General features: G+C 41.8%; 1 protein-coding gene, 1 long non-coding RNA gene, 1 other non-coding gene and 1 pseudogene across 6 annotated transcripts in view; 3 read left to right on the top strand and 1 right to left on the bottom strand.

The window, feature by feature from the left end:
- The first annotated feature begins 678 nt into the window (after positions 1–678).
- Positions 679–2,088, top strand: LOC143663909 (tubulin beta chain pseudogene; annotated as a pseudogene).
- Positions 2,089–14,530: 12,442 nt separating this feature from the next.
- The window catches only part of GNPDA1 (glucosamine-6-phosphate deaminase 1), a 22,339-nt gene continuing 9,819 nt past the window's right edge, over positions 14,531–27,050 (top strand). For 2 of the 4 annotated variants that reach the window (XM_077137275.1, XM_077137273.1), the window contains exons 1-2: positions 14,531–14,599; positions 15,353–15,482. In XM_077137275.1, the coding sequence (XP_076993390.1) occupies positions 15,359–15,482 (124 nt within the window). In that variant the 5' untranslated portion in view covers positions 14,531–14,599; positions 15,353–15,358. Of the gene's footprint in view, positions 14,600–15,062; positions 15,134–15,352; positions 15,493–27,050 lie in introns of those variants that run through there. The other 2 variants (XM_077137274.1, XM_077137276.1) reach the window with 2 other exon arrangements.
- Positions 17,987–18,093, top strand: LOC143665079 (U6 spliceosomal RNA). Its single transcript, XR_013166752.1, has one exon. It is a non-coding gene; the product is annotated as a U6 spliceosomal RNA (small nuclear RNA).
- LOC143663911 (uncharacterized) overlaps positions 24,913–27,050 on the bottom strand; it is a 21,808-nt gene continuing 19,670 nt past the window's right edge. Inside the window, exon 3 of the long non-coding RNA XR_013166222.1 lies at positions 24,913–25,347. This is a non-coding gene — a long non-coding RNA (uncharacterized LOC143663911). The remainder of the gene's footprint in view (positions 25,348–27,050) is intronic.

Genomic DNA, 27,050 nt, shown 5'->3' with positions numbered 1-27,050 from the left:
CTTCAAACCACCACACTGTCCAAAATATATACATAATGCATTGCATAGATGTAGTTTTAACTTTTCTACTAGCCACACTAAAACGGCTAAAAAAGAACAGGTGACATTAGTTTTACTATCTTATATTTAATGTAATATAGCCAAAATATTATCATTTGCATATGCAATCAATATTTTTAAAACATCAATGATATATATTACTTTTTTGTGTATTACGTTGTTGAAATCTGATGTGTAGTTTACACTCACAGCACATCTCAATTCAAACTAGCCACAGTTCAAGCACTCAGTCGCCACTTGTGACTGGAGGCTACTGCAGTACACAACACCGGACTCCATCTTAACCTGAGTGGTAGTTTCCTGGGTGCATACTTACGTAAAAAGTCATCAATTTGAACATTTAAATTATAAAAGTTATACTTCAATAAAATAAATAAACTTTAAAAGTCAACCACTGCCCTCAAGGTCTTCCTGCTGCTGTGTTCAGACCTTGCTGCTCCAGCCTCCAGGCCACAATCCATCCTGCCAGCTTGCGACCCGCAGGGAGAAAGATTCCATACCATTCTCTTGCCCTGCACACACTTTGAGGCAAGCAAAAAAGTTAAAATAAATTTTAACCAGGCTGGTCAGTGTGGCAACCAGATCGGTGCCAAGTTCTGGGAGGTCATCAGCAATGAACACGGCATCGACCCTATGGGCGCCTACCATGGAGACAGCGACCTGCAGCTGGATCGCATCTCCGTATACCACAATGAAGCCACAGATGGCAAACACGTTCCTTGTGCTATCCTGGTGGACCTGGAACCTGGGACCATGGACTCTGTTCGCTCAGGTCCTTTTGGCCAGATCTTCAAACCAGACAACTTTGTTTTTGGTCAGTCTGGGGCAGACAACAACTGGGCCAAGGGCCACTATACCCAGGAGGCCACGTTGGTTGACTCAGTCCTGGATGTGATGCAGAAGGAGGCCGAGAGCTGTGACTGTCTGCAAGGTTTCCAGCTGCCCACTGGGTGGGGGCACTGGCTCTGGAATGGGCACCTTGCTCATCAGCAAGATCTGTGAAGAGTATCCTGACCACATCATACACACCTTCAGTGTGGTTCCCTCACGCAAAGCATCCAACACTATGGTTGAGCCCTACAATGCCACCCTCTCAGTCCACCAGTTGGTAGAGAACACAGATGAGACCTACTGCATTGACAACAAAGCCCTCTATGACATCTGCTGCTGCACCCTCAAGCTGACCACACCAACCTACAGAGACCTGAAGCACCTCATCTCAGCCACCATGGGCGGTGTCGTCACTTGCCTCTGCTTCCCTGGCCAGCTCAGTGCTGGCCTCCATAAGCTGGCAGTCAACATGGTGCCCTTTCCACGTCTCCACTTTATCGTGCCTGGCTTCGTCCCTCTGACCAGCCGTGGCAGCCAGCAGTACCTGTTCCTCACTGCGCCTGAATTCACTCAGCAGGTCTCTGACGCCAAGAACGTGATGGCTGCCTGGGACCCCTGCCATGGCCGGTCCCTCACTGTGGCTGCTGTCTTCTGTGGGCGGATGTCCATGAAAGAAGTGGATGAGCAGATGCTCAGTGTGTGGAAGAAGAATAGCAGCTACTTGTGGAATGGCTCCCCAACAGTTTCAAGACAGCCATCTGCAACATCCCACCCCATGGCCTCAAGATGGTGGTCACCTTCATTGGCAACAGCACTGCCATCCAGGAGCTCTTCAAGCGCATCTCAGAGCAGTTCACTGCCATGTTTCACTGAAAGGCCTTCCTCCACTGGTACATCGGTGAGGGCATGGACAAGACGGAGTTCACCAAGGCTGAGAGCAACAAGGACAACTCGTCTCTGAGCACCAGCAATCCCAGGATGCCACCGGAGAAGAGGAGGAGGGGTTCAGTGAAGAGGCTGAAGAAAAGGTATAAGGCAGAACCCCATCGCCTCAGGCTTCTTAGTTTCCTCAGCCTTCTTCCTCCTCTGCCCCTGTCCTCTCCCTCAGAATTTGCATTTTCTGCCTGTTTTTTTTTCCCCCTTTTGCAGGGGAGTGGTTCTTGAACAGTACCTGGCACATAGTAAGCACAATAAATAGTTTGCTATTTGTTGACTGTCTCTTCTCCCTTTCCTCTGGGAAACCTAGATTTCTGCCATTCTGGGTAACCCTGTATTTCCTTCTGGCACCCACTCCTCCCATTAAGGTGGTACCCACCTTAATAATCCTCTCTCTGCTCTTAAGGTATTTCTCCAAAATGCTAGGTCTCATACGGATCCCATTTAGAACAAGGAAAGGGGGTGGGATTTTACATTCTAGAGCAACTTTGAGGAGGAGAATCCAGGTTCTTCAATGATTCTGTCGTGATTTCCAGGTATTTCCCTGTTCCTATCTCAGCGGCAGGGAAGGTGTTATAGTATTATCCTCATTTTCAGTTTCCTTCTAAGCTCTGTCCTAAGCTCTCAATTCCCTTAGAAAGGGTCTGCTCTAGTCTGTCAGTGGGATCTTTCCCTCCCTCCCTCACATTGGATTCCTTCCTTTACCTGGTCCACCAAGACGGAAAAGATTGACCTTGAGCCCTAAGCCTCCAGAAAGCTCATCCCCACCATCCCCACCTTCTCTTACTTCAAAAAAGGAATTACAGCCCTGACATGGAAAGGTGGGTGCTGCCACCTAAGTGTTTGAGTCAATTTCCTAGAAGAGGGGTTAGGACACCCTCCATCTTTTTGTGACATCTCTTTTGCTACTGACTTCCTTCTGCCCATCCTTAGTTTTCTTCATATTCTACACTTTAAATTTCTTTTTTGTGTTGAACTTGCTATTTTTTTTCCTATTGAAAAGATGACATTGCCCCAAGAGCCAAAAATAAATTGGGATTGAAAAAGAAAAAAAAAGGCAACCACTAGAAAAAAAAATTGATTTAACATTTCAAACACAGGAAACCAGCCTGTGGCCACTCAGCTCTGCTGACCAGGCCTCTCTGGTAGGAGGACAGAGTTCAGAGTTCCAAGAGCAACACCCAGGTCAGCTGACTCGCCTGCACCCAGAGGCTTGAGGCCAGGGTGTGGCAGAGCAAGATGAAGCCAGTTCCACCGAAAGAAAGGACAGAAACCTGGGAGGAATGCCCTAATGTTAACAGGGGTGTGGAGCAGTCCTGAAGGTTTTGCCCCTTCCTCTCCCCGCCCCACCTGAGGTGAGAAGCGTGCTCTGGAACTCATACATAAGAGAGGCAGGTGCAAGTCCACATTGGGGGGACAAGAAAGTTTATAGAAAGCCCACCTGGTCCTTGCTCCATGGAAGTAGAAAGAATCTACCTAGACAAAGCTACCCTGACCATCATAGTTAAGCCCAATGCTTTCAAAGTGGGGTACATACTACCAGATTATTTGAGTGGTGCACAGGTAACTCTATTTTATTTACTAGTTATAAATGCACTTAAATTTGGGAGTGAATTAAGTATGCATGTGTATAATGAAACATGAAATCCACAGTTTCACAGATAAAAATCGATTAGGATAATGCCGAAGTTTAAAAGATGAGTATAAAGAAAAATATTACGTAAATAGTAACACAGATGGTTTGTGGTTATAGGGGGAAAAATCATGAAGGCAACATGTAAATCTTTGAAGTTTAGAGAAGAGTGGTTTATATCACCTCCACGAAGTGATCCTGGAGACCCAGGCTTTGGGGGATGGGGAATGCATATGTACCCAAGGGTCTGGTCCATGTGGGAGAAACAGGAAGAAAAGCAGCTCAGTCACATGTTCAGCATCTCTCCAAGAGGCTTTGGAAACCACCTGGCTGGAAGTCAATAGGCACTTGCTAGAAAAACCAAGACCTTGAAGAAAACAAATGGTACCCATTTCTCAAAAGGAGCCTATATTGCAGTATTGCAGTTACAACGCAGAGTCCTCTTTTTCTTCTACCTGGGACAAAGGGAAAGGGGACCCCACCTCTGCCCCGGGTGATCGCCCCCCACCCCCGCCCCAGCCCAACATTTTCCAGTCCTGAAAATCTCCCCATGTGAGAGATCTTGGCTGCCCACCAGACTAACCAAAGACCAGGGGAGCCGACGAGCCAAGGCCTGACTGAGCAGAAAGCCAGGGAGGAGCGCATTTCCTTGAAGACTGAAATTTCTCGATAAACGAAGGCCTGGAGCATTACCCTAACTTTGACGAGTCTCTTTTTAGGTCCGATGTGTCCATTCGAGAATTTGGCTTTTCTATCAGCATTCTTTTTCCCGTGCAGGCCACAGTGGCTCAGCAAACAGGATGTTCGCCTGCCATGCCAGAGGACCTGGGTTCGATTCCCTGTGCCTGCCCATGTTAAAAAAAAAAATCTTCCTTTTTTTTTTCTCTTTCTTCTGTTTTGACTAACTTGGATAAAACTACCTTTGCATTCCAGAACTAACTGTCAGAGTCACGCATGAGATTGTGCAAAGAAGAGTTTTGTCCCAGGCTTAAGTTCATTTGGGGATGCTCAGAGCCCCCTGAGAAGAGGGGCCCCTCATTCAGGAAGCACATTAAGTTTAGTATCTCCCTAATGTTCTTCAGGCCCAAAACTGTGTGTGGCGCTATGGAGGGGAACACAAAGACACCTTTGCTTTTTTAGATTTTCTTTACTTTTCTTTTTTTAATTACAGAAGTGGTGCGTTTACAAAAAAACATGCAAAAAATACAGTTACCATAATACCCACTCAATCCCCATTATTAACACCTTGCCTTAGTGTGCTACACTTGTCATAACTGATGAAGAATATAATTGTACTAATAACTATAGTTCATGATTTACATTAGGCTTCATTGTTTGTGTTGTATAGTCCTATGGTCCCTCCCTCCCTCACATTGGATTCCTTTCTTTACCTGGTCCACCAAGACGGAAAAGATTGACCTTGAGCCCTAAGCCTCCAGAAAAGCTCATCCCTACCATTCCCCCATATTTTAAAAAAAATGTTTTTTAAAAAAATGTTATTCTAGTAACATATATACAGCCAAAATGGGGGGACTGGCAATTAAAAGTAGTTATTGCTCATATTCAAGAAAAGAAAACACTGTTCTTTGACCAAAGTGCAAAGTTGTGCACAAATAACCACCTGTTAATTAGACAGAACTCTGGACCAGTGTACTCGTTCAGAAAACCAGTCCACCAGCCACAGCTGCACTCCAGTGACTAGTCAGGTCATCAGTGACAGCCCCACGCTTCCAGACAACAGCCAGTCAGCACGTGCCTTGCACCACACATTGAAAATCAGCCAGTCAAAGGCAGCATTACTCCAATGAGGCTACCAACACAGCTGAAAGTCCGTGGTCAATCGTAAATACTCTGGCTTTGGATAACCCACCTACCTCTGGACGGCTTACCAAAACCTTAGGTATAATCAGTTCTGAGTTTGTCAGGGAGACTTTGCCTTATAAGTACAGCTCTTACAGGCAAAGAGAAAGTTCACCTTTTTTTTATGCACCAGCTATCACGTTCAATTTATTGCTAGCTTGCAAATTTTCAACTCTTTTAATGATGCCACGCCTGTTTACGGTGAGTTTACGATTAGTTATGTTTAAATCTGTGAGTGACAGATGCACTGTCTTCGCTATGAGTTTATCAAATTCATTCTCTTCGATTCCTGTATTAATTTCTATTACCTATTAGAACCTCAAAATGACAACACGCAAGCACAAAGTTGGTGATAAACTTTCTAAGCAGTGGACATTTATCAGAATAGGAAAACGTCCAAAAGCAGTAGGTTATTGTTCATTTAATATAAAAAAAGGTGGTAAGTCAGATATAAACCAGCATTTTTAAGATATGTTTGACTTCCTCAACCACTACCAAAGAAAGTGATAAACTAACAAACTTTTGGATTAATAGAAATTCAGATGAAGTTAAAATAATCACAGAGGTTTTGTTGGCCTTCTATTTATCATCATCAATCTTTCAGCTCAAAAGACTGAACATACTGCTACGAGAAGTATTTTCGGGTTCCAAAATTACAAGCAAATTTTCAAGTGCTAGGCTGAAATCTAACAAATAATATTATAGCTCCATTTCTAATTACAGAGATTATCAAAGATCTAAATACCTCCCCTTTTTATGGCATAGCCAATGGATGCAAATAATCACAATGCAGAAATAATATTTCCTTGGTGCAATATTTTTTCTTGTGGCTAAGGCATGCTTAATAGGTTATTGAGAGTAAAATCTCTTCCAAATGAGACTTCAGAAACAAATGCAAATTTTTGCAGAAGCCCCTTTATTGAGTTAGGAGTTAATGAGAAAATGTTTACTGCTTTGTTAATGATACAAAAAGAAATTTTGCTGAATGTTCATCTAAAGGTATAAACAATGTTTATTCAAAGCTGAAGTAAAGCATGGATGGTTCTATGGAAGATGTGGGCTGCCCTTTCCATATTCCACATAATGCTGCTCAAACAGCTTCTGATGTCCTGATACCTACGTGTTCAAATGACAAATTCCTGAGAAATCAGGGTTTCAAAAAGAGAGTTTATTGCTAGGTATAAAGCAGGAGACCAGATGGCCTATCAGCCTAAAAATCTATCTCTCTGAACTACAGTAATTCTGATAGTTTTATAGTATTAAAAGATGGGCAACAGAATTCTCATCTACCATGAGGGAGACTTGGGTTTGATTCCCAGTCCATGTAATAGAAAAAAAAAAGTTGAGAACAAAATTCCCTACAATACCCATATCACATATCTGCTTCTCTGTATGTGTATACATAGATATAGAGGTACATATATGTAGAGAGACATACGAAAAAAAAAAAGGGCAAATTTTAGGATAATGAGCAAAAGGCTCTAGATTATGTAATTAGAGATGATAAAATTTTTGAGTATGTGCAGAATGATTACATGCTTAGTTACAGAAAGTAAGAAAATGGTGCCCTTAAGATGATGATAGGTATGATTTTTAGTATTATAATGAGGTATAGGTCACTTACAAGTTAAAGTTTAAGTACATGTCAAGCAGGCTCATTTGGGCTAGATCCAGCTTAGACTATCAAGGTAATCTGGAATTGGAGTGGTTAGTTCTGGACTGACCCAGGGCTCTTCATTAATAAATATTAGGACCTGTCTTTAGTGATCATAAGACTCTAAAGTTGAAAAACCAGATAAAATGGGTATAAGTGAAGGTCAGTCACAAGGTTTTTACACTCACAAGGGCACAAGATAAAGGCTATACAATCATTATCAGAGATGAAGGCAGTTCAATTACAGTTCAAAGATTTCAGGTATTTCCCTCTCTCTAATATACAGAAAGTAAAAAGGAATATATATATATAATGATTCGGTAATTATAATCACCTCTTAGATGTTTTTCTTATTAACATTGAAGTAATTTTCATGAAATTATTCTGCTTCAGCATTTATTCTGTTCAAAACTTAGTAATATAAGCTCTTTGTGATTTTTTTTGTTGGCACCCAGTATTCTTCATTTCTCTTGCATTCAAAAAGCCATGGCTCTCTTTAACACAGTTGAGAGAATCCCATTTATTTGAAGCATTAAAATTATAGTTTAATTCTGAAGAAAGGCCCCCAAAATTCTTGTTGACTTTTGTGGTAATTAGATTCAGGTGTCAACTTGGCCAGGTGAAGCTGTCTAGTTCTGTTGCTGTGACATGAGCCAATGGCATGTGAACCTCATCTGTTGCTGATTACAACTGCAGTCAGCTAGGAAGCGTGCCTGCTGCAATGAATGATGTTTGACTTAATTGGCTGGTGCTCAAATGAGAGAGCTCAACATAGCACAGGCCAAGCAGCTCAGCATACCTCATCTCAGCACTCAACCTCAGCCCAGGCCTTTGGAGATGCAGAAAGAAACCACCCCTGGGAAAGTTGTTGGAATCCAGAGGCCTGGAAAGAAGGCCAGCAGAGATTGCCTTGTGCCTTCCCATGTAAAAAAAAAAAAACCTCAGTTCAAAGTTAGCTACCTTTCCTCTGAAGAACTATATACTAACTAAATAAATCCCCTTTTATTAAAAGCCAATCCATCTCTGGTGTGTTGCATTCTGACAACTTTTTAAATAATCCACTGAATAAAGTGTAACTAGCTTCAAGAAAAAAAGATATTTATATAATCTCTCATTTATTTATTTAACTAGAAAATCTAAATCTTTTTTGGCTTCAGACATGTGCCAGTTGAAAGCTGTTATGTACCCCAGGAAAGCCATGACCTTTTTCCTGATCCAGTATTGTTGGGGTAGCCATGTTTCCTTTGCTATTGTGTGGTGAAAACTTTAATTGGATTGTTTCCATGGAGATGACATACCCAGTTGTGGGTGTAGCCTTTTCATTAGTGGAGCTATGACTTCACCCATTCAAGGTGGGTCTTGATTAGTTTACTAGAGTCCTTTAAAAGGCGAAACATTTTGGAGAATCCTCAGAAACAGATGCTTGGAGAACAGAAGCTACAGAGCCAACAGAGCTAACATGAAACCCAGACAACTGGAGTTGCAGGGCCCAGCAGATGTCATCATGTGCCTTCCTAGGAGATGCTAAGCAATCCAGAACCTGGAGAGAGCCAAGGGAAGCCAAGAGATGAAACCCAGCCCTGGAGAAGCCAAGTGAGGAACCCCCACAGGAATAGAGGGGCCAAGAGCAAGGGGCCAGCAGAGGCCAGCCAGGTGACTTCCTAGCTAACAGAAGTGTTCCAGATGGCATCAGCCTTTCTTAAGTGAAGGTAACCTCTTATTGGTGCCTTAATTTGGACATTTTCACAGCCTTAGAACTGTAAACTTGTAATAATAAATTCCCTTCTAAAAAGCCATTCCATTTCTGGTATATTGCATTCTGGCAGCTTTAGTAAACCAAAAAAGATTTTGATACCAGAGAAATGGGGTGCTGCAGTTTGTTAATAACAAACATGTTGCAAGAGCTTTTTAAATGGATAAGGGGAAGATGCTGCAAGAGTTGCGAGGAGCTTGATAGAGAAGGACTAGAATGCTTTGAAATTGTTGGTAGAGATACAGACTCAAAAGATATCTCTGATAAGACTTTAGACAGAAATGAGGAATGTGTCATTGCAAACAGGAAGGAAGGTGACCCTTGTTTTAAAATGGCAGAGAATTTGGTAAAATTGTGTACTGCTGTTCAATGGAAGTTAGAATTTAAAGGTGAAAATCCAGGATATTTAGCTGAGGAAATTTCTAAACTAAATGTGGAAAATGCAGCCTGGTTGCTCCTTACAACTTAGAGTAAAATGCAACAGGAAAGAAATACCTTGAGAACTGAACTTTGGGGTACAAAGAAAACAGAAATTGAAGGCTGGAAAATTCCAGACTCCAGAAAGCAAGACCCCAGAAAATAGTGCCCTATGTGAAGATTTAACCAAACATGGAACCATTTAGCCATTTCAGAAAAAGCCAGGATTGGAAATGGAGTTATCTAGAAAGGATCTGTGGAAAGTCTTATTGTCTGATGGCTTGGATCCCAGTATGCTACATGGAAAATCAACAAATTCTGTGAGATCTGTATGAACGGAACCACTACAAGTCTGCACTCAAAGGGTCAGGAAAGGGACAGATTGAAGGAAAAATGACTTTAAAAACAAAACCATAGAAGCTAAGGTCTGAAGCCGAGAAATCTCAGGCCAGGAGAGTAGAAAGGAGAGTGAACCCACCATTCATGTGGAAAGGGTGGTGTGCCCAGAAGGCAGAGGGAGGGCCTTCTGCTTTGTTGCTCAGGAGAGTTTTGTAACCTCAGGTCTTGGAGAGGGTAGAGCACATAAACCAGGGATTGGAGGGAGCCTGGTGATCACCTCATTGTTCTGGTGGGGTTGAGCATGTACCCCAGAGATGGAAGAGAGCCAGGGTACCATCTCGATGCTTGGAGAGGGTGGCGCGGAGAGAAAGGTGGTCCCCTGCAGTGTGCCCCAGTGTTGCAACCCTCACTCCAGTGTTTTCATAGAGCAGGGCCCTGCATAAGCCCTTGGAACTGTGATAAGATAGAGTAGCAAGTTAAATTTTGCTTTTAAGTTCTTTACTATCTAAATCAAACTAAGTCGTAATTCAGGGTTGTCATTAAACTGCTGTTCAAAACCATATAAACTTGCAACCACTACATATGTGTGGCTGGTAATGGTGCTTTTGCCAGGTCATTATAGGGATTAAAAAAAGGAGACAGACCATTGGCACAAGTTTGTAAATGATGTGCTCATAGGGCTTAAGATGATTTAAAAAATGATCCCACATCCCATGCACCTGGTATTGCAATCTACCAATTTTTTTAACTTCTTATTCCCCCTTATTATTTATTTATTGTCCTCACTTTTTTACTCATCTATCAATACCCTGGATAAAGGGAGCATCACACACAAGGTTTTCACAATCACACGGTCACATTGTAAAAGCTATATTGTTATACAATCATCTTCAAGAATCAGAGCTACTGGAACACAGCTCAGCAGTTTCAGGTACTTCCCTCCAGCTGCTCCAATACACCATAAACTAAAAAGGGATATCTATATAATGCATAAGAATAACTTTCAGGATAACCTCTCAACTCTATTTGAAATCTTTCAGCCACTGAAACTTTACTTTGTCTCATTTCTCTCTTCCCTCTTTTGGTCAAGAAGACTTTCTCAATCCTATGATGCTGGGTCCTGGCTCATCCCCGGGAGTCATGTCCCATATTTCCAGGGAGATTTCCACCTCTAGGGGTCATGTCCCACACAGGCAGGGAGGGCAGTAGCCTTGATTCTTGAAGACGATTGTATAACTATATGACCATGTGATTGAAAACACATTGTGGTCGATACTCCCTTTATCTAGGCTATACACAGATGAGTAAAAACAAATAAGGACTAAATAAATAAATAAATAATGGGGGTAGGGGATAATGAGTAAAGAAAAATTGGTTTAGATTATAATACTTGTGATCAATGAGAGGGAAAGGTATGGAGTAGGTGATGATAGGGCTTTTTATTTTTTATTATTTTTCTGGAGTAATGTAAATGTTCTAAAAATGATCATGATGATGAATATACAACTAAGTGATGAAGAAAAAATTGATAATAGGGATGTATGCACAATCATGTGATGATACTACAAGCCAGTGATTGTATACTTAGGATGGTTTGTGTGGCATGTGACTATACCTCAATAAAATTGAAAGAAAAAAAAGGTTCCCAGTAGAAGTCTATTTCCCAAAAAAGACACCCAACATAAACCCTGATGAGTATCTGAGTCATTGGCAATAACAGGGAGCCATGTTTTCAAGTTCAAGTCACAGAAAACTCTAACAGTGGATTGAAGTATAAACCATAAGGGCATTTATTATTTCCTTCTTAAAAAGCCTAAAAGTAGAAAGCCCCAGCACTGGCAAAGTATCAAGGAGTCATTCTTCTATCCTTCACTCTATCTTTATGCATGTTACCTCACAGTCACAATATAGCTGCCTCAGCTCCAAGCATCACATTTGCCTTCAGGCAAGAAGGAAGGGGAAGAAACAGAGATAATTTGTTTCTGAAGCATGACCCTTTTCTCAGAAGTCAACTATCTTCCCAGAATTAAGCTTTTATCTTCCCAGAACTAGGTTACCTGAACACTGACCTGAGAGAAAAGCTGAAAAAGAGAGTATTTGTTTTCCAGCTCCTACAGTAGGACGTACAAGAGAAAAGAGAGGTTATGAATGGCTGTTAGATTTAGCCAGTTAGCAGAGTCTTCCGTGCCTGTCCAGACCTGAGCCAATCATAATGAGGGGTACGGAAGTCTTTAATTGGTTAGCCCTTAGGTCAGAAGCGCAGGGCCAGCTATACCGATTCTACTGAACCACGTGGACTATTTAAGACTACCTGGACGTGGGGGGTGGGTGTTTGTGCAGAGGAAGAGCATATTGGACGGTATGAAAACAGATGTCCACTAGAAGAGCTGCAGTGTCCCACAGTATTGATGAACTCAGACTTCTAACTAACAAACTTTAGTCAGAAGATAAGAGGCTGGAAGGCTGGGTACAGGAAACAATTTAAACACAGGCACGGAGTGGGAGGAACACAAAGGGAGTAAGTTAAACTAGAGAGCATTTCAAGACTAAGAGAATTCAAATACGGTTGAGAGGCTATTCTGGAGGTTACTCTTATGCAATCTTCACCTAGATATTGTTCATTGCCACAGTTTGCCAAACCCCAACCAACATCATTCCTGCTAACCCTAAAGAATACCCAGGGCTCTATCTGAGATCCTACAAAAGTTGCACACACCAACTTTACTTTTCAGAAACCTAACACCTTCAGTTAGTCCCTAGGCCAGATAAATCCTGAAACCCAGAGGTGCCAATCTCTCCAAGAACAACAAGCAGTTCCATCCCCCATCCCATAATGTCAATATCCCTTTCCAACATGAAAAAAGTTAGAATAGGCATAACCCAAATATCCCTAAAGATTAGGAGTTAGGATTTGCCAAACTAGTTTGACTACTGAATCATTATATTGATATTTCTTTTTAGTTTCCAGTGTCTTGGAGCAACTAGAAGGAAAAACTATAACTGTGAATCTGTAATCCATACCAAACTTTGAAATCTGTTCTATAACTACTTGTTAAAATGTACTTTGAAATGTATTGCTATTTTATATATATGTTACGTTTCAAAATAAAAAGTGTAAAAAAAAAAGCTACAGAACATCTCTATATGGTTGGAAAGTGGGCAAGTAATGAGTAGGAAGAAACAAGGGACAATCATGGCTGGTCATGAATGCTGAGCTAAGCTAGTACTTAATACTCACAATGGCCACATGAAGTCAACATTACTTAATTTCATGTTGCAGATAAGAAAACTGAGACTTAGAGAAATTGAGTCATTTACTCAAGTCACTGGCTCAAGAATCTGAGGTTGGCCAGGTCAGAAACCAAACCCAGTTTTTCTGGTTAGTCCACAAATCATCTGACTCCAGAGCCTCTGGGCTTAACTGAGACCCTACAAGGGTTCCCTATGGAAGGAATAACTCAAGGGAAACAGGCCCTATTAAAGTCATGTGAAGTTACTCTCTTCCTAGAAAGATCTGGATGCAGCTGCTGTAAGATTAGGCCCATGCACCTAGTGTATTTGGAGATTAAGTTTAGAACTTCCTCGTGAAACACCTGCAAACCGCATGCTGTGAGATTTCTGATTTATTATTATTTTTTTTAACTACAACAACACTGAGGTCAAAGAACAAGTTCTTCAAACTGTAAAGGCATCAGCTCAGCCACTGCCGTCTCATCAGGGTTTTACCATGTGAAGCAAATGCATGTGCAAGTGGCCCAAGGGGAAGGGTGAGCCCCTGGGACTGTGCACAGTGAGCAGTCATGGGAACCATGGGATGTGGCCACCCAGCTGCCCAAGGTAGTTTCTGTCACAGGAGGCATGAAACTGGGATTCTCGTGGCCTGTCGGCTCTTGGAAGAGGCCACCAACTATTAAGGTGGTCTCTCTACCACTCCCTGTATGGCCCAGTACTGTGAAACCTTATGCCAAAAATCTCTGCACATCTCTGAGCCCCAGATTACACATCTATAAAATAGCAGTGATCATACTGGATATTGAGAGGGCACATATGAAACCACCAGCACGCAAGCTCTTGGCAAAACCCTATATAATGGAAAATGTTACTGATGACCACTCACTCAAGTTCTTCCTCAGTCTCGGTATATGTAGGAGTCTGGTATACCCATACAGACCAATGCTCACTTGAAAGAATAAGATGAATTTCTTTTGTTCTGGCACAGCAAGTTCTCCAAAATCTGTTGTCAGTACAAATTGAAAGGCAATGTAGTCTAGCAAGAAAAAGCATGGCCTTTGGAATTGGAAGGAATCCCCTGGATTCAGTTATCCTTGGAACCACTTGTGACCCTGGGCAAGTTAATTTCTCTTTCTAAGCAGTTTCCACGTCTGTGAAACGGTAATGCCAAACCTACCTCATGGGGCTGTTAGCAAGGATTAAGTGAAATAATGCAGGTTAAGTACCTGACCCCTAATAAACTGTGTGTATACTGTTTCCATTTCTGCAAAAATAATTTAAGTATATTTATTGAAAAACAACTTAGACCGGACACTAATCTGTTAGCAATGGTTATCTTGGAAGATGGGAAGGTCTGAGGATCTTTTTGTAAAATGGCAGAAAATAATCGAATATTTAAAACAAAAAAGGTTCCAACGGACAAAAAGATAAAATCTAAACAAATCAACAAAGAAACTGAAAGCAGAGCCAGAGCCAAAGCCAGCCGCAGCCCTAGCCCCCAGAGCTCTAAGGATGAGCTAATACGCTTCCTCTTTGCCCCTCTCCCGGCTCAAACAAATAAACCAACAGCAAAATAAAAAACAACCGGGCCCGGGGTCTGCGGATCGCGTTCCTGGGAGCGGCCTCGCGCACCCGTCTCCCTCCCACTCCACAAAACCTCTTTGCCCAGGCCTGCAAGAACCTGGGGACCGAGGTGAGAAGGTGGAGAGCCTCTCAGCCCCAGGTCCGCGGGCCGCGGCGGGATAGAAACCGCCTCGGGAGCTGGGCGGGGCGGCCCTGCAGAGTTGGCCCGGAGGGCGGCACCGCGCCCCGCATGACCGCGGCCACGTGATCCGCGCGGGGCGGGGCGTCACCGCGGCTGCTGCAGCTGTTTGGAGGTGTCCTCGTAAGTGGGGAGCGGGTCGCGGCCGGGGTCGCGGGGTACTGACATGGCCGTCAGGCACTTTGGGCCTGAGATCCTAGTACGCTGCTCTGACCCTTTTCCCATGAGGGGCGGCAGGGGCGATGGGGTTGTTCTTGGGTTGGGGGGAGCACCCGTGTACCTTTCTAAGGCCGCTCAGGCCCCCTCCGCTTCCTGCCTTCCCACCCAGACACTCAGTGTCCGCCTTCCGTGGGAGCACCCCTCCCACAGTATCGCAGGAGAACCCATCTCCCCACCAGCTTTAGTGACCCAAGGTGACCGCCTGACCCCTCTTTTTGAGGAAGAATCCTTGGGGTAGATTGTCAAGTCTGGGACTGTAGGCGGGGAAACGGAGTCAAACTAACAGATAATAATAATAGCTAACAATGAATACTTACTGATTGGTTTTCATGCATTCTCTTACTTAATATTCACCATTGTGAAACAGGCGGAGGCCCCATTTTTACATGCGAGGAAACAGGCTTCTGCCTAAATGGAGGAACGGAAATTGGAACCCAGGTCTGTCTCACAGTAGCGCCTCCTGGTGGCTGGTAGAAACACTCCACCCAGCCGGTTAATTCCCCTCTCAAATGAAAGGGTCTTCCTCTTCCTGGCTCTGACCACTTGGGAAGGGGATTGTTGTTGAGTGAGAAGGGCTTCTCATCTCCAACCCAACCACCACTTTCCCTTTCTCCACCCTGCCCCTTACCACCGACTCTTTTGTCATCCCCGCTGCAGGACACAATGAAGCTCATCATTCTCGACAACTATTCTCAGGCCAGTGAGTGGGCAGCCAAATACATCAGGAACCGCATCATCCAATTTAACCCAGGGCCAGACAAGTACTTCACCTTGGGGCTCCCCACTGGTGTGTTCTGGTATGGAGAGGGTGCCATCAGCAGGGTGGAGGGAGTGGGAATCAGGGGACTTTGAAGGACCAGGTAGGTGGGCTTATCTGCCAGCGGACTTCACAGAGGGCTCTGAGAAATTGGTGCTATGTGAGCACACCCTGCTTTCCCTCCTGACACACAAATCAGAGGATCCAGCTTCTTTTATTGATTGGTTTCGTTGCTGCCTGCTCCTGAAGAGCTCAGGGCAGAAAGGGTCTTGGTTAGAGATTCTTGATTTTTGGGCTACATCCTAAGTTAGCCCTTGTCAGCCAGGGTTCCTAAACAGAAGTAAATCCTCATGCGCTAAGGCATCCATTTTATGTAACTAATTAATTTCTCTTCTGTGCACTTAAGAGAGGTACTAGCTGAGTATCATCCTTGGGAGGTGGGAGTTGTGACAATAATGCCTCAAATCATTTTCTATATGGTTTAATTACACACAGGACCTGAATGAAAAATTCCTAATTTCTTTGGGGGAAAAAATCAGAATGTTGCCTTTAAAGAAAGTTAAAGCTTTTGACACCACTTCCTTAAGGCAGACGTCTTTATTACATCTTCAGCGGTGGCGTGGATTTGCCCCAAGACTTCCACATGGCTTTACTTGACCACTAGAGCAGGAGTCTTCAGACTTTTTCTGTAAATGCCCAGACAGTAAATATTTTGGCTTTGTTGGCCATAAGGTTTCTGTTGCAATTACTCAATTCTGCCACTGTAGTATGAAAGCGGCCATAGGCAATATATAAATGTGCCTGCATTTACATATTGTTTGTGGACACTAAACTTTGTTTATGGACACTAAAGTTTGAATCTATATAATTTTAAGTGTCATGAGATATTTCTTTTGATTTTTTAAATTTAAACATGTAAAAACTATTCTTAACTTGAGAGCCATACAAAAACAGGCAGCAGGCTGGATCTGGCCTGTGGGCCAAAGTTTGCCAATCTCTGCACTAGAGGTCTGTGGAAGTTGTATCTGCCTGTACCTGTGAAACCACCAGCATCACAGGCCATGTTGTGGCTGCAGTAACACTTTGTGTTCTAACCATGGAGTGACCCAATTGCCTGGGTCAGAGGGTTGGCTTTTGCTTAAATCCTTCCCTAGTTCCCCATCATTTGCAGAATCAGCTCCAAGCTCCTTAGAGTAGTTTTTTGTTTTTTTTTCTGAGTGGTTTTATTTTTTTTATTTTTTATTAATTTAAAAAAAATTACAAGAAACACAAACATTCTTAATATATGCTCACTCCATTCTACATATATAATCAGTAATTCACAATATCATCACATAGTTGCATATTCATCTTCATGATCATTTCTTAGAACATTTGCATCAGTTCAGAAAAAGAAATAAAAAGACAACAGAAGGGCGGGCCGCGGTGGCTCAGCGGGCACAGTGCTTGCCTGCTATGCCGGAGGACCTCGGTTCGATTCCCGGCCCCAGCCCATGTAACAAAAACGGAGAAACAGAATACAATAAAACAAGAAAATGTTTAAAAATGTTTCCCTTTCTTCCTTCCTTCCTTCCTTCTATCCTTCCTTCCTTCTCTCTGTCTTTCCTTTAAAAAAAAAAAAAAAAAAAAAAAAGACAACAGAAAAATAAAATGAAACAGAAAAAAGAAAAAATTTTACATACCATACCCCTTACCACTCCCTTTCATTGATCACTAGCATTTCAAACTAAATTTATTTTAACATTTGTTCCCCCTATTATTTATTTTTATTCCATATGTCCTACTCATCTGTTGACAAGGTAGATAAAAGGATCATCAGACACAGGTTTTCACAATCACACAGTCACAGTGTGAAAGCTATATCATTATACACTCATCATCAAGAAACATGGCTACTGGAACACAGCTCTACATTTTCAGGAAGTTCCCTCCAGCCTCTCCATTATTACATCTTGGATAACAAGGTGATATCTACTCAATGCGTAAGAATAACCTCCAGGATAACCTCTCAACTCTATTTGGAATCTCTCAGCCATTGACATTTTGTCTCATTTCACTCTTCCCCCTTTTGATCGAGAAGGTTTTCTCAATCCCTTAATGCTGGGTCTCAGCTCATTCTAGAGTTTTTCTCAATCTCTTGATGCTGAATCTCAGCTTATTCTGGGATTTCTGTCCCATGTTGCCAGGAAGGTCCACACCCCTGGGAGTCATGTCCCAAGTAGACAGGGGGAGGGTGGTGAGTTTACTTGTTGTTTTGGCTGGAGAGAGAGGCCACATCTGAGCAACCAAAGAGGTTCTCTTGGGGCTGACTCTTAGGCCTAATTTTAAGTAGGCTTGACCCATCCTTTGTGGGGTTAAGTTTCACATGAACAAACCCCAAGACCGGGGGCTCAGCCTATAGCCCTGGTTGTCCACACTGCCTGTGAGAACACCAAGAACTCAACCTGGGGTGGTTGAATCCTCCCCCGTCCCCACCACTCCCGGAAGGGGACTCAGCAAATACGCTTCCACTCACCGATCAAATCACTCTGGGAGTGCTCACTTCGGCAGCACATATACTAAAATTGGAACGATACAGAGAAGATTAGCATGGCCCCTGCACAAGGATGACATGCAAATTCGTGAAGCATTCCATATTTTTAATAAAGAAATAAAAAAGAACTTAAAATGAGAAAAAAAAATCACTTTGGAATTCACTGGGGCATCACCCCGTACAAACCAACAAAATCTCATGTCCTACCCACAGTTCCATGCACCCATGGCATTCAACCAACTATCCACGTAAATTATATTAGGAGATGCACTAGTCAAAACATAAATTCTGTACCAAATAAACATTTTTTGCTTTAGTCTCACATATAAGCTGAAATTTTAAAATATTATCATCTATTCACAGCACCCTGCAGCAATGACACTCCTCTGTTCTTCCCCATGCAAAAACACCTTTTAAACTTGTACATTTAGTCACTATCAATATACACTCTAGGCATTCCCAGACTACACCATCTCAATTCTTATCATCTATCTTTGTGATTTCATTTATGCCCCCAGCCCTCCTCTCTCTATCATTCTCACATTCAGCTTCATTCAGTGTTTTAATATAATTGTATTAAAGTTAGGTAGTATTGTGCTGTCCATTTCTGAGTTTTTATATTCACTCCCGTTGCATAATCTGTATCCCTTCAGCTCCAATGACCCAATATCTTACCCTATTTCTATCTCCTGATGGTCTCTGTTACCAACGAAATATTCCAAGTTTATTCACTAATGTCAGATCATATCATGAGACCATATTTCACTGTCCTTTTGTTTTGGGCTTTTTTTTTGTCCTTTTGTATTTGTACTTTTGTTTTTGGCTAATCACACTCGGTATAATGTCCTTAAGGTCCATCCATATTGTTACATACTTCATAACTTTATTCGGTCTTACAGCTGCATAATATTCCATCGTATGTATATGCCACAGTTTGTTTAGCCACCCATCTGTTGATGGACATTTTGGCTGTTTCCATCTCTTGGTAATTGTAAATAATGCTGCTATAAACATTGGTGTGCAAATGTCCATTTGCGTCCTTGCCCTCATGTCCTTTGAGTAGAGACAGCATATAGATGGGTCCTGTTTTTTAATCCATTCTGCCAGTCTATGTCTTCTGATTGGGGAGTTAAATCCATTAACATTTAGTGTTATTACTGCATGGGCAATACTTTTTTCTATTTTGCCTTCTGGATTTTATATGTCATATCTAATTTTCCTTCTTTTTACCTTTACTCATCGTCTTCCTTTCTACACTCTTCTCCACACCTCCCTCTTCTGTCTTTTCATATCTGTTTCTAGTATCTCTTGCAGAGCTGGTCTCTTGGTCACAAATTCTCTCAGTGATTTTTTGTCTAAAAATGTTTTAATTTCTCCCTCATTTTTGAAGGACAATTTTTGCTGGATATAGAATTCTTGGTGGCAGTTTTTCTCTTTTAATAATTCAAATATATCTTCCCACTGTCTTCTTGCCTCCATGGTTTCTGCTGAGAGATCTACACATAGTCTTATTTGGCTTCCCTTGTACGTGATGGATTGCTTTTCTCTTGCTGCTTTCAAGATTCTCTCTTTCTCTTTGATCTCTGACATTCTGATTATTAAATGTCTTGGAGTATATCTATTTGGATCTATTCTCTTTGGGGTATGCTGCACTTCTTGGATCTGTAATTTTAAGTCTTTCATAAGTGTTGGGAAATTTTCAGTGATAATTTCCTCCATTAGTTTTTCTCCTCCTTTTCCCTTCACTTCTCCTTCTGGGACACCCACAACACGTATATTCATGTGCTTCTTATTGTCTTTCAATTCCCTGAGTCCCTGCTCATATTTTTCCATTTTTTTCCCTATAGTTTCTGTTTCTTGTCAGATTTCAGATGTTCCGTCCTCCAGTTCAGAAATCCTATGTTCTGTCTCTCGAAATCTACCATTGTAGGTTTCCATTGTTTTTTCATCTCTTCTGCTGTGCCTTTCATTCCCATAAGTTCTGTGATTTGTTTTTTCAGACTTTCAGTTTCTTCTTTTTGTTCTTTCCTTGCCTTCTTTATATCCTCCCTCAATTCATTGACTTGGTTTTTGATGGGGTTTTCCATGTCTGTTCATACATTCTGAATTAATTGTTTCAGCTCCTGTATGTCATTTGAATTGTTGGTTTGTTCCTTTGACTGGGCCATATCTTCAATTTTCCTAGCATGATTTGTTATTTTTTGCTGGTGTCTAGGCATTTAATTACCTTAATTAGTTTATTCTGGAGATTGCTTTCACTTCCTTTACCTAGGGTTTTCTTGCTGGATGAATTTGTTGTCTATCTGTTCTTTGACATTCAGTTCAGCTTTACCTGGACCTCTAGCTTAAGTTTTGTTTGACAGAGGAGAAATTTTCAGTTCTTGTTTTCTTGTTTCTCACCCTGCTTGTATGGTACCTTTCCCCCCACACTTAGGAGGGTCTACTTAGGTTTTATAGACCCCAGCTGGATTTTCCCAGACCAAACTGGCCTCCTATCAGGAGGAAAGAGTCACCTGCATCGGTTTCCCCTGAGGGTGAGACCCAGCAGGTTGAAAGAGTTTCCCGTGAAGTCTCTGGGCTCTGTTTTGCTTATCCTGTCCAGTGTGTGGCACTCATCTGCCTGCAGGTCCCACCAGCATAAGATGATGCAGTACCTTTAACTTTGGCAGACTCTCCCTGCTGGGGGCGTGGTGGAGACAGAGGAGAGGTTGTAGGCTGGTTTTAATGGCTTCAAATTACCAAGTCCTGGTGTCTGAATTCCTTGAGGGAGGGATTCCACCTGAATTGGGACTCACCCCTCTTCTGGGGAAGGCACAGGCTCCGTACAAGCCCTCAAACGAGCTTGTTTCTGCCTATTCCTGGGGCAGTTGCAGCCTGAGAAGCCCTGCCACTGTATCCAAAGGCAGTCAAGCCTTTGTAGAAACACAGCCACAAAAACCTCTGTTCCTTCTTTTTTTTTTTTTTTTTTTCTTTTTCCATCAGCCCTGCCCTTTTAACCCTGGGGCAAAAATGAGCGACCTCCACTTTGACCAGCTTCACCTGAGCAGGGGGCCTATTTTTAGTAGTCAGAATTTGTTTATTAATTCCACAATTGGCGTTTGGTTGGGTTCAGCCCCAGCTGCTGGTCAAGTCCCTTTCCTCTCCCCTCTGGGAAGCAGCCTGTTGGGGAGGGGTGCCAGCTGCCATGGCTTGGGGAACTCACAGTTCTGGGGGGTTTTGCAGCTGGTCCAGACTGGGGTACGCTGTGTGTCTGGTCACTGATGTGGCCCCAGGAGCTGTTCTGTACTGTTTCTGGTTATTTAGTAGTTGTTCTGGAGGACGAACTAAAATGTGCACATTGCTAAGCCGCCATCTTGGCCCAGAACTCTGAGTGGTTTTAAAGGCCCTCCAAGGCCTGCCCTTTTCCAGTCTATCATGCTTGAATCAAGACAGCATTTCCACATAGATCGCTTAGAGCATTCCTCTGTTACTTGAAGCAGCAGTCAAGGTTCTGGGTAGGAACCACAGAAACCAACTCTGATTAAGTTAAGCAGAAAAGGAATTCATTTGATAGATATTGGGGAGCCCAGAGAGTTGATACATACTGGGGAGCTCACAGAATTGATATAAAGGCTTTTCTCCTATTCACAACCTCTTATTTGAAACATTTAAGAAGCACTGGCATAAGCAGCACAGCCCTTCTCTGCTGAAGTTGTACTGTTCTCCAGCTCTTTCTGTGAATCCCTCACCTGATTGCCTAGGGTGGCATCTTGCTGGCAAAGTTCTTGAGTTCCCTCCACCCACTGGACCCAGCATAGTTTTCTGCTTGAAATGGGTACAGTTTATTTGTGTTGATTCATGGGCATGTTCCCATACTTTCATGGAAAACATAAAAGAGTCAGAGGAAAGCACAAGAAGGAAAGCAAAATCAAGAATAGGAAAAAAAGGTAAAGCTTGAAATATGAGTATTAAAGTCCAAAGGGGTGTCCAGTCAGGTGGTGTCCCTGAGATGTGACTAGAAGAACTTCAAAAGGATCTATTTGGACAAAAGGAGGAGTTATAACAGAGAAGTTAGGATTTAACAAATAGCGTGACTGCTGAATCACTGAATCGATATTTATTTTAGTCTCCAATGTCTTGGAGCATCTAGAAGGAAAAACCTAAAATTGTGGAATTGTAACCCATACCAAACTCTGAAATCTGTTCTATAACTATTTGTTACAATGTACTTTGAAATTTGTTGCTTTTTTGTATATATATTACATATCACAATTGAAAAAATGAAATAAAACAGAAAACATAAAGAGAATTAATGCAAAGTCTAGAAGTTTGGAAAGTGGCAGATGAGAGGAAGCTATATTGCCCTGGCATGGTTAAGGCCATGCCACAGGGACAGGCTGATTATTTTGATAGGGGAAAGGGAAGCTGCCACCATCATTCATTCAGCAGATATTTATTGAATGCTCACTTTATGCCAAGTTGTTTCAGACACTGGATATACAGCAATGAACAAAAAGGACATAAATTCCTGCCTTCCTGCAGTTTAAATTATAGTGAAAGAAACAGGAAATAAACAAATGAATTAGTAAAATATAAGGTATGTCAGATGGTGATAAAAGATAAGGAGAAAAATAAAACAGGGAAGGGGGAAAGAACTATCTAAGCAGGAATTGGGGGTTGCAGGGCTGGATATGGTAGCAGGAAAGATTTCTCTGAGAAAGTGACATTTAAGTAAAGACCCAAAGAAGTGAGAGAGTTGGCCATGCAAAAATCTGAAGGAAGAGTATTCTTAATAGGAACAGCTTGTATAAAGGCCGAGATGGAAGAAAATGTTCTTAGAACCCGGTAAATAAGAAAGGGGGAGAGAGCACCAGGGGCCAAACTATGTAGGGCCTTTGTAAGGCCTGGCTATTAGAGTGAAATGAGAACCTGTTTGTAGATTTTAAAAAGAGGAGTGACATGATCTGATTTGGATATTTTTAGGGTTTTTTTTTTTTAATCTAATACCCACTCAAGGTTTGTGCATCTTTAATCTTTTAATCTAGTGGTCCTCTGCCTTTTTTTCATACGTGGGTTTTATGACATTAACTTTTTTTTTAACTTTTTTATTTTTAGTATAACATATGTACAAAGTAAAGAAATAAAAAAGCAATAGTTTTCAAAGCGCTCTTCAACAAGTAGTTACAGGACAGATCCCAGAGTTTGTCATGGGCTGCCATGCGATCCTCTCAGATTTTCCTTCTAGCTGCTCCAGAATACAGGCGGCTAGAAGGCTTAAATATTTTCTTATCAGGACAGTCGACTTTTTTTCCTTCCTTTTTTGTGAAAAATAACATATATACAAAAAAGCTATAAATTTCAAAGCCCAGCACCACAATTAGTTGTAGAACATATTTCAAGAGTTTGACATGGGTTACAATTCCGCAATTTTAGGTTTTTACTTTTAGCTGCTCTAAAATACTGAAGACTAAAGAGATATCAATTTAATGATTCAGCATTCATATTCATTTGTTAAATCCTATCTTCTCTGTATAACTCCATCATCACCTTTGATCTTTCCATCCCTCTTTTTAGGGGTGTTTGGGCTATGGCCATTCTAAATTTTTCATATTGGAAGGGTCTGTCACTAATATGGGATAGGGAGATAGAGCTATCTGATGTTCTGGAGAGGCTGTGGCCTCTAGGTTTCAAGACTTATCTGTTCCAGGAACCCATGTGGAGGTTGCAGGTTTCTGGAAAGTTACTCTAGTGCATGGAACCCTTGTGGAATCTTATATATTGCCCTAAGTGTTCTTTAGGATTGGCTGAAATGGTCCTGGTTGAGGGTTGGCAGGTTATGATAGGTAGCAATGTCTAATTGAAGCTTGCATAAGAGCAACCTCCAGAGTAGCCTCTCAACTCTGAATGCTCTCTGCCACTGATACTTTATTAGTTACACTTCTTTCCTCCCTTTTGGTCAGGATGGAATTGTTGATCCCACAGTGGCAGGTCTGGATTCATCCCTGGGAGTCATCTCTCACATCACCAGGGAGACTTTCACCCCTGGATGACATTAGCTTTTTAATGAGTCCAGGTCATTTTTATGGTAGACTGTCCCATGTTCTGGATTTGTGTGATTACTTCCTCACTATTAGATTCAAGCTAAACATTTTTGACAAGAATGCCACGTAGGGCGGGCCACAATGGCTCAGCAGGCAGAGTTCTCGCCTGCCATGCCGGAAGACCTAGGTTTGATTCCTGGTGCCTGCCACATAGCTGATGTTAGCCACTTCTTTTTGCATCACATCAAGAAGTTTGTTACCTGATTGTTCAACTTCTTGTAACTGACTTGGGTTTTAACAGGGTCCCTCTGGCTGTTGTGTGTAAAACAGACATTAGGGGGACAGGGAGGGAAACGGAGAAGAGTTAGGCCAGTGCAGAGAGAAATGAAGGCGGCTGGAGGAGGGGAGGAGTGTGAGAGTGGTCAGCTTCTGGTTGTGTTTTGAAAGTAGAACCCAAAGGCTATGCTGACAGATTTACCTTGAGCAACTGAAAGGATGGAGCTGCCTTTATTGAGATGGGGAAAACTGGCAATAGTAGTTTGACAATAGGTAGGGCCATGGGTGGAGGAGGAAGAATCTTTTTGGGGGGGGGGGGTTTGCATTTATCCTTTTTTTTTTTCCCAACAGATACACTCAGCAATTCACAATATCATCACATAGTTGCATATTCATCATCATGATCATTTCCCAGAACATTAGCATCAATCCAGAAAAAGAAATAAAAAGACAACAGAAAAATATAACAAACAGAAAAAAAAATTTTACATGGCATACCCCTTACTGATCCCTTTCATTGATCACTAGCATTTCAAACTAAATCTATTTTAACATTTGTTCCCCCTATTATTTATTTTTATTCCATATGTTCCTCTCATCTGTTGACAAGGTAGATAAAAGGAGCATCAGACACAGGTTTTCACAATCACACAGTCACAGTGTGAAAGCTCTATCATTATACACTCATCATCAAGAAAGATGGCTACTGGAACACAGCTCTACATTTTCAGGCAGTTCCCTCCAGCCTCTCCATTACATCTTGGATAACAAGGTGATATCTACTTAATGCATAAGAATAACCTCCAGGATAACCTCTCCACTCTGTTTGGAATCTCTCAGCCATTGACACTTTGTCTCATTTCACTCTTCCCCCTTTTGGTCAAGAAGGTTTTCTCAATCCCTTGATGCTGGGTCTCAGCTCATTCTAGAGTTTTTCTCAATCCCTTGATGCTGAATCTCAGCTTATTCTGGGATTTCTGTCCCACGCTGCCAGAAAGGTCCACACCCCTGGGAGTCATGTCCCACGTAGACAGGGGGAGGGTGGTGAGTCTGCTTGCTGTGTTGGCTGGAGAGAGAGGCCACATCTGAGCAACCAAAGAGGTTCTCTTGGGGGTGACTCTTAGGCTTAATTTAAGTAGGCTTGACCCATCCTTTGTGGGGTTAAGTTTCATATGAACAACCCCCAAGACTGGGGGCTCAGCCTATAGCTTTGGTTGTCCACACTGCTTGTGAGAATATCAAGAATTCAACTTGAGGAAGTTGAGTTTTCCCCCGTTCTCACCATTAACTTTGCAAATACTTTTCCACTCACTGATCAAATCACTCTGGGATTCATCAGGGCATCACCTGGACAAACCAACAAAATCTCATGTCTTATACAAAGTTCCATGTACTTAAGGTGTGGTTCAATCAACTATCTATATAAGTTATATTAGGAGATGCACTAGTCAAAGTATAGATTTGTACCAAATAAACATTTTTTGCTTTAGTCTCACACATTAGTTGAAATTTTAAAATATTAAGTACCATCTATTTTCAGCACACTGCAGTAATGACATTCTTTTGTTCTTCCTCATGCAAAAACATGTTTTAAATTTGTACATTTAGTCACTATCATTATACACTCTAGGCATTCCTAGATTACACCATCTCAATCTTTATCGTCTATCTTTCTTTGTGATTTCATTGATGCCCCAGCCTTTCTCCCTCTATCATTCTCACATGCAGCTTCATTCAGTGTTTTAACATAATTGTATTACAGTTAGGTAGTATTGTGCTGTCCATTTCTGAGTTTTTATATTCAGTCCTGTTGCACAATCTGTATCCCTTCAGCTCCAATTACCCAATATTTTACCCTATTTCTATCTCCTGATAGTCTCTGTTACCAAGGAAATATTCCAAGTTTATTCACTAATGTCAGTTCATATCAGTGAAACCATACAGTATTTGTCATTTTGTTTCTGGCTAATCACACTCAGCATAATGTCCATTCATGTTGTTACATACTTCATAACTTTATTCTGTTTTACAGCTGCATAATAGTCCATCTTATGTAAATGTCACAGTTTGTTTAGCCAACTGTCTGTTGATGGACATTTTGGCTGTTTCCATCTCTTGGTAATTGCTAATAATGCTGCTATAAACATTGGTGTGTAAATGTCCATTTGTGTCCTTGCTGTCATGTCCTTTGAGTAGAGACAGCATATAGATGGGTCCTGTTTTTTAATCCATTCTGTCAGACTATGTCTTTTGATTGGGGAGTTTAATCTATTAACATTCAGTGTTATTACTGCATGGGTAGTACTTTCTTCTACTATTTTGCCTGCTGGATTTTATATGTCATATCTAATTTTCGTTCTTTTTACCTTTACTCATAGTCTTCCTTTCTATATTCTTCTCCACACCTCTCTCTTCTGTCTTCGTATCTGTCTCTAATGTTCCCTTTAGTATTTCTTGCAGAGCTGGTCTCTTGGTCACAAATTCTCTCAGTGATTTTTTGTCTGAAAATGTTTTAATTTCTCCCTCATTTTTGAAGGACAGTTTTGCTGGATATAGAATTCTTGGTTGGCAGTTTTTCTCTTTTAATAATTTAAATATATTATCCCACTGTCTTCTCGCCTCCATGGTTTCTGCTGAGAGATCTGCGCATAGTCTTATTGGGCTTCCCTTGTATGTGGTGGATTGCTTTTCTCTTGCTGTTTTCAAGATCCTCTCTTTCTCTTTGACCTCTGACATTCTGATTATTAAATGTCTTGGAGTATATCTATT

The sequence above is a fragment of the Tamandua tetradactyla genome, chromosome 20, assembly GCF_023851605.1.
Source record: "Tamandua tetradactyla isolate mTamTet1 chromosome 20, mTamTet1.pri, whole genome shotgun sequence".
Lineage (NCBI taxonomy): Eukaryota > Metazoa > Chordata > Mammalia > Pilosa > Myrmecophagidae > Tamandua > Tamandua tetradactyla.
This window is presented reverse-complemented; position numbering and strand designations above follow the sequence as displayed.